General features: G+C 40.1%; 1 protein-coding gene across 1 annotated transcript; it reads left to right on the top strand.

Annotated features, from left to right (window-relative positions):
- Positions 1–682: 682 nt before the first annotated feature.
- Positions 683–12,752, top strand: DDX20 (DEAD-box helicase 20). Its single transcript, XM_049095358.1, has 12 exons — positions 683–687; positions 1,385–1,659; positions 2,752–2,846; positions 4,627–4,795; positions 5,424–5,538; positions 5,659–5,801; positions 5,942–6,080; positions 6,175–6,233; positions 7,443–7,525; positions 7,857–7,962; positions 8,113–8,214; positions 10,923–12,752. The coding sequence occupies exons 1-12, from the start codon at positions 683–685 to the stop codon at positions 12,080–12,082; spliced, it is 2,451 nt and encodes an 816-aa protein (XP_048951315.1). The 3' UTR covers positions 12,083–12,752.
- The last annotated feature ends 537 nt before the right edge of the window (positions 12,753–13,289 follow it).

Raw genomic sequence — 13,289 nt, 5'->3', positions numbered from 1 at the left:
AATAAAAAAACCTAAAAAAAAAAAAAAATCTAATCCCTATTAAAAAAAAAAAAAAGATTAGGTTCCGGAAATATTTAAATTTGGAATTCTAAGACTTGGTCACAGGAGCTTGTTTGTTCAATAAATGTTGAGCACTTCCTATGTTTTGAGATCTGATTTTGTCCCCATTAGGAACACAGGAGAGAGCCAGACAAGTTCCTGTCCTAGTAGAGTGGGGGATACAGACAATAAACAGTCTTAGGGTAGGGGTAAGTACCGTGGAGAAAAATAAAGCAGAACAAGAGACAGAGAGTAGTGGGAAAGGTGGGCGAGTGGAGGGGGTGGGGTAGTTCTGTTAGAGAACACTAACAGGTAGGGGTGAAACAGGTGATAGAGATTGGAGCGTGATCGTGATGAGCCGAGTCATGCGCAGGGTGGTCGAATCCCTATGCTGTGCGCGTGAGGTCGACGTGACACTGTTGACTCTGCTGGAGTGAAGATGCAGTGACGTGGCTGGACCGGGACCGTATTATGCTGGGAGGAGGACGATTACGTGGTTCCACTCCTATGTGGAGTATAAGGAAGCGTGCAATGGTCATGGGGGAAGGGACAGAAAACCAGAGGGAGCCAAAGCCTGAGGGACTTAGCTCTAGGAAACAGACTGAGGGGCGCTGCGGGGGGGGGGGGGGGGGGTAATGGGGTGATGCGGTGAGCACTGGGTATTATCTGCAGCGAATGAATTGCCGAACCCCACATCTGAAACGAATGATGCACTTGCAGGCTGGCTAATCACATTTAAATTAAAAAAAAAAAAAAAAAAAAGCACACATCGCGGTGCTGCAGGTGAGGCGTGGGCTCCTCGGGAAGGCGCTGAGCAGAGACCTCCGGGAAGGGGAAGCTGCGGACCGTCGGTGGCCCCCGGGGAGGGCGCGCGGGGTGCGCGGGGGCAGGTGGAGGCGCAGCTGGAGGCGCAGGGCTGCGGTCAGGGGGCTCCGGGGCCCGCTCCGGGTTTGGGAGGTGGCAGGTGGCGGGGTCGCTCGGGGAGCCGCGTGCCCCGCCGGGGCCAGGGCACAGGGTGCTGGAGCCGCCCCGAGTCGACAGCGGCCGGACCGGACCCGACCCGGACCCCCAGGCGGCGCTCGGGCGCCCTGCGCGGGCGGGGAGGGCTCGGCGGCCCGGGGGCGGGGTGTGCCCCGCGCGCACCGCCGAGCCGACTGCCGGCCCCGCTGTCTCCCGCGAGGACTGACAATAAAGTTTTCCGCGTTCCCGTCCGCGGGCTCCCCGCCCCCGCCTCAAGTACCGCGAGACCCGGCGGCGCCGCGAGACCCGGCGGCGCGGCGGCGATGGCGGCGGCGTTTGAAGCGCCCGCGGCGTTAGCGGCGGCGGGGCCGGCGGGGCCGGCGGGGCCGGCGGGGGCGGCGGGGGCGGCGGGGCCGGCGGGGCGCGTGGACCCCCCGCTCGCGGCCTCGGAGGCGGCTCCCGGGCCGGCGCGGAGCCTGCGGACGGCTCACGACGTCGGCGGCCCGCGGGCTCGCACCGGGGACGTGCTGCTGGCCGAGCCGGCCGACTTCGAGTCGCTGCTGCTGTCGCGGCCGGTGCTGGACGGGCTGCGGGCGGCCGGCTTCGAGCGGCCCTCGCCGGTGCAGCTCAAGGCCATCCCGCTGGGGCGCTGCGGGCTCGGTGAGGGCGGAGGAGGCCGGGCCGAGGGCGGCGTTCGGGCGGGAGGTGGCGGCGGCCCCTTCGCAGGGACCGGGAGGTTCGGGGCCGAGGCCCGCCTCCGGACGTGCCCTGAGGCCGTATTCGTGTGTGTGTGTGTGTGATTGATTGATTGATTTATTATTTATACTTATTTATACTTATTTATATTTATTTTTATTTATTTTTATTTTTATTTATTTATATTTATATTTATTTATATTTATATTTATTTATATTTATATTTATTTATATTTATTTTTATTTATATTTATTTTTATTTATATTTACTTATATTTCTATTTTTATATTTTATTTATTTATATTTACTTATATTTATTTATATTTATTTATATTTTTATTTATTTTATTTATTTTATTTATATTTATACTTATTTATATTTATTTTTATTTATATTCATACTTATTTATATTTATTTATATTTATTTATATTTACTTATATTTTATTTGTTTATTTATATTTATATTTATTTATATTTTTATTTATTATATTTATTTTTATTTATATTTATACTTATTTATATTTATTTTTATTTATATTCATACTTATTTATATTTATTTATATTTATTTATATTTACTTATATTTTATTTGTTTATTTATATTTATATTTATTTATATTTTTATTTATTTATATTTATTTTTATTTACATTTACTTATATTTATATTTTTTATATTTTATTTATTTATTTATATTTACTTATATTTATTTATTTTTATTTATATTTTTATTTATTTTTATTTATTTTTATTTATATTTATACTTATTTATTTTTATTTATATTTATACTTATTTATATTTATTTATATTTATTTTTATTTATATTTACTTATATTTTATTTGTTTATTTATATTTATTTATATTTATTTATATTTATTTATATTTATTTATATTTATTTATTTATTTATTTAAGAGTTAGCTAAGAACGAAGGTGCCAACCAGGTGATCCCTGGAGACACCTCCGGTTGTGTGATTTCGTGTTGGTATCCAAGCTTCTTTAGTCCCGTGCTACCTTGTGATCTATTTTCTTTTGTTTTTTTTCCCCCCTCAGATTTAATTGTTCAAGCCAAGTCTGGCACTGGGAAAACCTGTGTGTTCTCTACCATTGCTTTGGACTCTCTCGTCCTCGAAAACCAAAGTACCCAGGTGAGTATGATTTGGAGGACCCAAAGGAGGTCATGTTATGTGGATGTGTGTGTGTGTGTGTTTAAGATTTTATTTATTCATGAGACACACACAGAGAGGCAGAGACACAGGCAGAGGGAGAAGCAGGCTCCATGCAGGGGGCCTCCTAGGGGCTGCGATCACCAGATGCGAGATGCTCAACAACTGAGCCACCCAGGCGTCCCTGTTATGTGGACTTTATCACGGGGTCGGATGCAATACCAGTAGCTCCCGAGAGACAGATGGATTTGATGAATGCTTGAGTCAAGCAAATGAAAGGTCTAGAAGTTAAGGAGACATTAAAGCTATTGGATGGTGGTGGTGTGGACAGTGACCAGGGTTCCGTCGTTAGTGTTTGGGAATTTCTATCACTGCATCCTTAATGTTTGGGAATTTCTATCACTGCATCTCTAATAGATTATGTCTGCCACGTGTGTCGGTTTTTGCATTACCTGAGAATACAGGTAGGGTTTCTTTATTCTTTTACTTGCTGACCCGATTGTGGTAAGATTTAGTATTTGGCCTGACTGATGAGAAGACAGTGCGCTGGCTATTGCTGCTGGTAACTGCAGGTGATTCTTAGAGCTCTGTGAGTATACCCTATTGGTCTCCCATTTCTAGGTTTTCTTGGAGTAGGTCTAAAGATGGTCTGCCCAAATTAGTAAGAGACTTAGGTTTGGGGATCCTTTCTTTAACAAAGTTTTGTTGAGCCCGTGTTATGTATAAACAGTATGCCAGCATATCCACATTCCTCTATGTCTACCAAATCCTGGGTTGTGCCCATAGGAAGCCCTTTTGCTTCCCAAAGGCCTAAGATGTTCTACTTGTGAATTTGAGATGTAGTTGAGATTCTGGCTTCTGACAATTTGGCAGTAGGTGAAATGCTAAAATCCCGAATAAGTTCCATAAACCAAATTTGTATTTTTGAACTAAAGATCTTTTGTGTTCTCAGAGTAATACATAGTCATTTTTGAAAGTTGGAGAATTCAGGAAAGCAAAGAAGTACCAGAAAACAACACATAATCTCATGTACCCAGAAACTGCTGTGAATTGTTTTGGCATATTTTCTCCCTAGGTTTTTTTTTTTTTTTTTTTCTCCTTCTTCTCGTAGCTGAGAACATGTAGTTTCACCTTGTCCTCCCATAGTTAGTTACCTTAGTCTCAAGGCTCTCTTTCATGGACCTGATTTGGTCCAGTGACATGGGCCTCCTTGCTGTTCCTCAGGCACATCAAAAACATTACTGTCATAAGGCCTTTTTATTTGCTATGTCCTCTTCCTAATTCCCCAGATGTCACACAGCTAGCTCTACTCTGCAGCGTACACTTAGGTCCCTAATGTTACTTCCTTAGTGGCCTTCCTTCATTGGCCCATTCAAAACAACTCCCTTCTTTGTCACTTCTCTCTCTTTTCCCGTTTGATTTTTCTTTATAGCACTTTTCATTGTATGTCATGATTTATGTATGTTTTTTCATTGTTTGTCTTCTTACATAGAATGAAAGTGCCACGAGGAAAGCAAGGACTGTGTATTGTTGACTGTTCACAGCAACCTATTTGTTTCTTAGTACATATAATAGGTTCTTGCTTAATATTTGTTGAATGAATACATAGGTGAGTGAACGGATTAGTTTCCCTTGTCAGTAAAAACTCATCATTTAAAACAATTGCTTAAATGAAAGATAGCTCACTGTAGTATGAATGTGCCAATCATACGTATCTACTCCTGTGACTTGTTAAAGGTTTATATATCTTATGCTTTTTTAGATTTTGATCTTGGCTCCTACAAGAGAAATTGCTGTACAGATACATTCTGTTATTACTGCTATTGGAATAAAAATGGAAGGCTTAGAGTGTCATGTCTTTATTGGAGGGACTCCATTATCACAAGACAAAACCAGGCTTAAAAAGTGTCATATTGCCGTTGGCTCTCCTGGTAAGATATCACCCTGTTCGTAATTAGGGTTCCTTAAGAACTGAACACTTTTAATATAAGTAATGTAATTAATATAAGAATATGGGCATCTCCGATAACTATGAGAATTATTTTGAGAATTATAAAATGAAGAGGCTTAGACCAGTGAGATACAAACATGTGACTACCAACAGAATTGGGATTACCAACAGAAATTATGAGATCTCCATTCCTAAGGATGTTTAAGCACATGTATGAAATTGGCTTCTCAGAAGAAGGGGAATGAGATGATTTTCAGGAAGCCTTTTTAAGCCATGGATTGGGATTTTTTCTGTATTAATCATTCAGTTGTGAATCACTCAAATCAGAATTTAGTATGCAGGGCTTTTGCATTCAAGTCTTTTGATGGGAACAGTGTTTATGATCCATACTAATTGGTGGTGAAATATGAGGGAAAAATAATGGATTTAGGCAAGATCAGAACTCACAATTTCTGCTTTGTGATTCAGTTTGAATGCATAATAATGAGGGTCAGGTTAAGAAGGTCAGCAGCATAACCTGTGAGTAAGTTGAGTAACAACATTGACCAAGATTTGTACATATTCAGTGCATCTTGAATAATTCAGTATGCTTTTCTTCTGGAATTTAGGCAGAATTAAACAACTGATAGAACTTGACTACTTGAACCCAGGCAGTATACGTCTCTTTATTCTTGATGAAGCAGATAAGCTTTTAGAAGAAGGCAGCTTCCAGGAGCAAATAAAGTAAGAAAAATAACTTGCTTGACTATTAAAAGTGTATCCTAAAGTGTCTCTCTTTAGCTTTTCCAGGTGGTAATTACTGTGATTGGTTTCCCTGGTGTGTATTTTTCTTCTGTTTTGCAGCTGGATTTATTCTTCCTTGCCTGCTAGTAAACAGATGTTGGCAGTATCAGCTACCTACCCTGAATTTTTGGCTAATGCTTTGACAAAGTACATGAGAGATCCCACTTTTGTAAGACTAAATTCCAGTGATCCGAGTCTCATAGGTGAGAAGAGATATTGGATACTTACATTACTGGTTTGTGATTTTTCTGGAGCTTTCCCTTGTCTCATTGGCTGGTGCTTTCATATTTGCTATTAGGATATAGCAAATATATTTGTTTTAACAGAAGACTCTTCTTTGTAGGTTTGAAGCAGTATTACAAAATTGTCAATTCATACCCTTTGGCCCATAAGATTTTTGAGGAGAAGGCTCAGCATTTACAGGAACTATTCAGCAGAATTCCATTTAATCAAGCCTTAGTCTTTTCTAATTTGCACAGCAGGTATGTACCTTAAGAGGTCACCTGGAGAATTTGTGAAATAAAAGGTGTAGGGCCATATCTATAAAATGATAACCCTCTATGTTATTTTTCATAGAGCACAACACTTGGCAGATATCCTTTCTGCTAAAGGCTTTCCTGCTGAGTGCATTTCAGGTAAGCTCCTCTCTTACTTTTAGTCTTTGTTTAGTGTTCTGACTTGAAGCATGTCCAGCGTCAGGAGGAAGAAATAACTACTTCGTGAGTTGTCTTGTGAGTGTGAGGTTGCACTGAGTCTTCAGAGTAAAGGAAATTGGAGGTGAATTTTCATTGAGAGATCACATATCGATATCCTTGTTCAAGAGGCAACTTGGTATGTAATACGAAATTAGAAAATTGGAATGAATGTCGGTGAAGAACTTAATAATTTTATAAAATTTGTCATCTTCAGAGAAAAATACTTTGCTACCTTACATAATCATTGTAAAAATGCTAAGAATTGCTACCGAATTAACTGTTTTGAAGTCCTGTAACTTTTTTTTTTTTTTTTTTAAGATTTTATTTTTAAGTGAATTCTACATCTAATGTAGAGCTCAGCTCACAACTCTGAGGTAAAGAGTCACATGCTCTTCCCACTGAGCCAGCCAGGCGCCCCAAGATGATTCTTTTTTTTTTTTTTTTTAAGATTTTATTTATTCATTCATAGAGACAGAGAGAGAGGCAGAGACACAGGCAGAGGGAGAAGCAGGCTCCATGCAGGGAGCCCGATGCGGGACTCGATCCTGGGTTTCCAGGATCACACCCCGGGCTGCAGGCGGTGCTAAACCGCTGTGCCACCAGGGCTGCCCAGATGATTCATTTTTTGACACAAAGCTAAATATTTACTGCTGACCTAGTAGGAATGAAAGATATAAAGAAATTTTTGATCAGAGAGCTCCTTTTTAGAGTTTTCATTGATATCTTAGTTTGTAACCTGTTAGCCTTAGTTTGGTCATTATATATCATGGGGTACAGGGAAGACTTTTCTAATATTTTGACTATAGATTACACTTCAAAACTAAATTTATAAACAGCTGATTATAGCAATTTTATTTTCCTAAGAGTTATTCTACTTCATATGTAACTTTGCGGATATAGTGTTAAATCTGCAAGCATAACCCAGTCATCGTTTAAAATTAATACTTGAATTTCAAGCTGACAGCCTAACCAGATTTTAAAAGATTCTGACTTTAGGTCTTAACCTTGATTTGCATATGAGGATAGAATTACCTTGGGTTGGTGTATTTTTAAAGCTTGAGAACGATAGTTATGATTTCTGTTTTTTTGTGGATTTGGTAAATATTTATTAGGTTGCTTTTATATGACTTTCTCTTTGGGTCTTTTTAGGCAACATGAATCAGAATCAGCGTCTTGATGCTATGGCCAAACTGAAACATTTTCATTGCAGAGTCCTCATTTCCACCGATTTGGTAAATTTCCTGTTCAGTTTGAGTGACTAATCCATCTTGACTTGGGCTCTGTTATCAGAGGCACAGGGTTCATCTTTTATTTTACATAGGTGTGTCTGATAAGAACATCAGAAGGGAATTATCTTTCTAGTAGGGGAATTTGCTTTCTTCAAAGTTTTATATTTTCATCTTTATTCTTGAAACTCGTCCTTAGAAATTAATTAATTTTTTTTTTTGCTCTTAAATATCCTCATGTTCTTAAGTTGGCTCTTGGTTATACTAGAATAATTGAGTGTGTGTTGGTGCCTGTGTGGCAGTTAATGCAAGTACTTACTGTCTTCTTCAATCCAAGACTTCCCGTGGAATTGATGCTGAGAAGGTGAACCTGGTAGTAAATCTGGATGTACCATTGGATTGGGAGACATACATGCATCGGATTGGCAGAGCTGGTCGTTTTGGTAAAAAAAAATTAAAAAAAAAAATTAAAAAAAAAAAAAAAGAAAAAAAGTTTGGCTGCTTTCTTTAGGAGGAAGAAATGCAAATGTGACAGGTGGAGTGTCACTTACGTGAAACTGATCTACTACATAACATGCCCTCTGTGCTTTTAGGTACTTTGGGGTTGACAGTGACCTACTGTTGTCGGGGAGAAGAAGAAAGCGTGATGATGAAAATTGCCCAGAAATGTAACATCAATCTTCTGCCTTTACCAGGTATATTTTGTCTGTTTCCCTTTTTTTTTTTTTTAAAGATTTTACTTATTCATGAGAGACACACATGAAGGAGGCAGAGACACAGGCGGAGGGAGAAGCAGTTTCCCTGTAGGGAGCCCGATGTGGGACTTGATTTTGGAACTCTGGATCACTCCCTGAGCTGAAGGCAGACACTCAACCGCTGAGCCACCCAGGCGTCCCTGTCTGTTTCATTTTGCTGTCAAAAGAATAATCATATTGGCGATAGGCCTCTTAAAAATAATTGCTGACACAGAGTACTTAGGATATGTTTGGTCCCATTCAGTATATTAACGTTTTTAATTCTCGCCACGATCCTGTGAAGTGTGTGCTATTATTACTGACTTTTTGTGAATGAATGTATTGAGGCATTGAGAAGTTAAGTAATTTGCCTAAGCTCTTACAGCTCATAAGCAGCAAAGATTGCAAGCTAACTCTTGGCACATGAAAAATATTTAAGTACTATGTTAGCTCTATATTTCAGTTTGTAAACTTGCAGTTTTCATTTTATTCTTTTAAATAATGGGGCATATGTTTAATACTTTTGTTGCTATGAGAGGTAATTCTAGCCATATTCTCCATTGTCACCACGAGGAAGGAGTAGTGTCTTTAATTTGAATGCTATTTTAAAAAATTTGAAGAGTTTTCTTTCTCTTCTTTTTTTAAAAAAAGTATTTATTTATTTAAGCAATCTCCATACCAACATGGGGCTCGAACTCATGACCCTGAGGTCAGGAGTTGTATGTTCTTCAACTGAGCCAGCCAGGAGTCCCTGAAATGTTTTCTTTTGATTTTAGTGAGTCATTTGTCAAGTTGATTTTTTTAAGTGCCACCTTAGAAACTGCACGTCTCAAACTATTAATGATCTCTTGAAAATTAAAAAAAAAATTGTGTAGAAATGTGGTTTGCATTGTTAGTGTGTAAGTATACATGTGTATATGTACATATGTGTGAATATATATATAAATATACAATATATACGTGATCTAGAATATGGGATATGTAGTTATTGAATAAATGTAGCATTGAATATTTTACCAATTAATATATAACTCATTTAGTGATTTTTATAAAGCTAGATTAAACACAGGTCTGGCACAGGGTTCATCTTTTATTTTACAAAGGTGGATTCTAGTAGCTCTGATCAGCTAGTAGTTAGTAGCTCCAATTCTGTGGATTCTAGTAGCTCTGCCTTGTAATAACTCATTTTGTGAGTTTCGATTTTCACAGATTTCTTCAGTTGCTCTAAGCTTGTGTCCTGATTTTCTAAATTTGTTTTTAGAAATGGTTTTTAGGTTCTCTGTTGTTTTAAGACATTACAGTATGTTAATTATATGTGTAAGTCTGTTGGTAACCTATCAAATGATTATAATGTAGAAAAAATAAATTGAAAATTGGTACAAGAGGGTTAAGACTTTGGTAGGATTCAGTGTTATAGCATCTAGTGATAAAAATTAAGTTTGCCTTTTGGATACTGGAAAATGACATATTTTGATCTTTATGTGATGTTAACAGAGCCCTGAAATCATGAGAAAAGTATATTCATGGTGTTGGATTTATATTGGACTGAGAACTTGTACGGCAATAGACTGTTCCAATGAAGTACCTGGGGCAGGAGTGGGAGAGGTGTAGGCAAGCAAGGGATCTCACCTTAGTGGGAATCAGAGTTCTCATCAGAGGGTCGGTCTGTTCAGCTAGGTCAGGAGCCCCAGCTGAAGAGTCCAGATCAGAGGGATTAGGTAGGGGTACGTGTACATGGAGCACTGACAGCAGCCACAGATGGGCCAGATCCATGTAAATCAGAGGCTCTGTATGTTTTGTCTTCCTAAGGAAAACTGATCACACTTTGGGAAGGTCTGAGTTTGCAGGAGGAGTAAGTCATCCCACCTGGATGGAATAGGAAATTTAGAGAGCTGGAGCCAGCAAATGTTTTAGAACTTACAAGTGCCATTGAGACCATCAATATTTTTACAGTCCTCTAACTTACCCCTAATAGAGGTTTTTCCCCACTGTTGGGGGCAGTGATTTCTCCCTGTCGGGAGCATAGGGTGGCTGGTTTACTTGGGTGCAGAGCTGCAGTTGTAATGTTTCCCAGCTGATAAGCTTTGGGGGGAGCACAGTCCATTTTCTAGTATCTTGTTTTGCTGTCGGTGGTAGTCAGATAAAAGGGAGGCACTGGGGAGAGCGAGAAGGGCAGAGATGGGAGAATTGCTGCAGGCGTGGACCTTACTCCTTGCATGAGCTCTTTTTGAGCAGGAGGTCCAGGGAGATACTGCTGTGGGTATGGGATGTGTCCTGCATATTTGGGGGCATATTTCTTTTCTTTTTTAAAAGATTTTATTTATTTATTCATGAGAGACAGAGAGAGAGAGAGAGAGAGACAGACAGACAGACAGACACAGGGAAAGGAAGAAGCAGGCTCCCTGCAGGGAGCCCCATGTGGGTGGGACTGGATCCCTGGACTCAACCTCTGAGCCACCCAGGCATGCCTGGGGGCATATTTCTTTACTGCAAGGATTGTTTAAGTCTTTTAAAATACAAGTATAATGTAATTCTTAAGCTCTTAGTATATTATTAGTATGTTTTGTTTCTTAACCTTATTTGACTCTGGAAAGCATAAGAAGTCATTCAAAAGTTCCTGGTCTAGAACAGCTCAAAATTTTAAAATTCTTTTTGTTCTTGTTATGTAGATCCCATTCTTCCTGGTCTAATGGAGGAATGTTTGGATTGGGACGTGGAGGTTAAAGCTGCTATGCATACATATGGCTTAGCAAGTGTACCTACCCAGCCCTTAAAAAAGCAGATTCAAAAAATGGAGAGAAACTTTCAAACTCAGAAAGCTCATGGTAACCACGTGGCTTCATCTAGAAATACTTCTGTGTCTGCATTATTAGTCAAATCAAAAAATAATACCAAACAAAAGCTTCCTGCAAAAAGCCACTCAGAGTGTGGAATCATAGAAAAAGCAGCGTCTCCAAGCGAGTGGGGCTGTGACATACAGTTGGAAGAGCAAGTGAAGAATTCTGTTCAGATCCCTGCTGAGAGCTCTGCCAGTGAGCACCAGGTCAAAGAAGTGTTACCTGTGTCACTCCCCAAAATTCCTTGTCTGTCTTCCTTTAAAATCCATCTGCCATACTCTTTGACTTTTATAGAATTGGTAGAGGATTATGAACATTATATTAATGAGGGGTTAGAGAGACCTGTGGAAATCATCAGGCATTACACAGGTCCTGGGGATCAGACTGTGAATCCTCAGAATGGTTTGGTAAGCAGTAAAGTTCCTGAGGAGAAAGTGCTGATGCTGGCAAGCAGTAGCCAGTCTGGAGACTCCGAGAGTGACAGTGATTCTTACAGCTCGAGGACTTCCTCCCAGAGCAAAGGAAATAAGTCGTACTTTGAAGGCTCTTCAGATACTCAGCTGAAAGACTCAGAGTCCACGCCTATGGATGGCCATACATCTTTGGAACAACCTCTGAATGGAAACGACACCCCTAATCCTGCAGAGTGTCAAGAATCACCTGAAACCCAAACGAAGGCAAGGCATAAAGAGGGGGCTAACCAGAGAGCTAAGCAGAGCCGGAGAAACCCTCCCCCGTGGTCTTCCTATCGAGCGCAGGCTGAGCCCCAGGAAGATGGTTGGTATGACTGCTGTGGGGAGACGCATCCAGGTTTTTCTGACGCCTATCAGGATTATGAGGAATACTGGAGGGCTTACTACAGGGCGTGGCAGGAGTATTACACTGCTGCCTCTCAGTCGTATTACTGGAATGCTCAGAGGCATCCAGGCTGGATGGCGGCTTATCACATGAATACAATTTATCTACAAGAAATGATGCGCGGCAACCATTGATTACAGACAGGCAGGACCTCAGACCATCCACATCACCAGTGAGCGATTCCTTTAGTTAGCCAACCTCCTTGTCCTAGAGTAGAGTGGCATTTTTGAGGAATTTGAAGTCTTGAGGCTTCCTGCTGGGACACATCTATTTTTCAGATTGTCTTGACCTACCTGACCAGGTATATTTTCTTCTTTTTTTTTTTTTTCTTAAATTTTTCACGGATCAAATTCTTGAAAAAAAATTTGGGGACGTAGAGCTAAAGGTTCCAGGATGCCATTTTCTGTAAGCCATTTGAAAAAGAAACATTTAAAAAGACTTACACCACTGCTTACTTGAAAAAATAAAAACAGCTGAGATTTAAAAAATAACGTTAGTTTATGCTGTGGAGTTCTTGACAAAAGGCTTGCACTGTATTTCGTATTTCCATAGAGGTATGTTCTTTTAGAAATTTGTAGCATGGTAGCTCAGAAAATCCCTTCGCTTTTTATGTTTCGTCAGGAAGGAATAAATACTGCTTCAGACATTTCCCAAAGGTACTTGCTTTCATGTTCTTTGCTTCCATTAAAAATATTTGTTACCAGTAAAAATGCAAAATGTTTATTGTTGATCATTTGAATGTCTTTTGTTTTTAAGATTGTGAAAGCTGTTTTTTACTGTATATTAAATAGCTCCGGAGCATCAGTGGCTGTCTTATTTTTGTTTCTCAAGAAAAGGACTAACTCTTACTCTGTTGGTTCTTGGATCCTTTTAGGAGTCTGATGAAAGCTATAGATTTGTACCAGAAAAATTTCCATTCTGTAAACAATTGTATATGTAATTCTAAGGCGTTCATTATGACCGCTAACATTCATGTATGGAACTCAGATTAAGAACTGCCCTACTCTAAAAAAAAAAAAAAAAAAAAAAAAAGAACTGCCCTACTCTGCTGGGAGGCTAAGAGAAAGTTCTAGCTCTTTGTCTTAAGTTTTTTTAGGAAGTTGGAACTCATTCTGTTCAAGCTGTTCCCACATGGTGTCCTAATCTTAGGTCTTCCGGAAATTTCCCCCTAGTTCTTGTAATGCTTTCATTTTAAAATTTCCCCTAGTTTTTGCTTTTAATGACCCCTAGTGGGGAGCATCCCATTTTTCTTAGATGGGGCATCTATAAATTACAATTTAGAAAAAAAAATGTAATTGAAATTACAGCAGTTCCCCCTTTATCTGAGATTTTACTTTCTAT

This window comes from Canis lupus, chromosome 17 (assembly GCF_003254725.2).
Source record: "Canis lupus dingo isolate Sandy chromosome 17, ASM325472v2, whole genome shotgun sequence".
Taxonomy (NCBI): Eukaryota; Metazoa; Chordata; class Mammalia; order Carnivora; family Canidae; genus Canis; species Canis lupus.
Note: the sequence above shows the minus strand (reverse complement) of the source record. Positions and strands in the feature narration are given on the sequence as shown.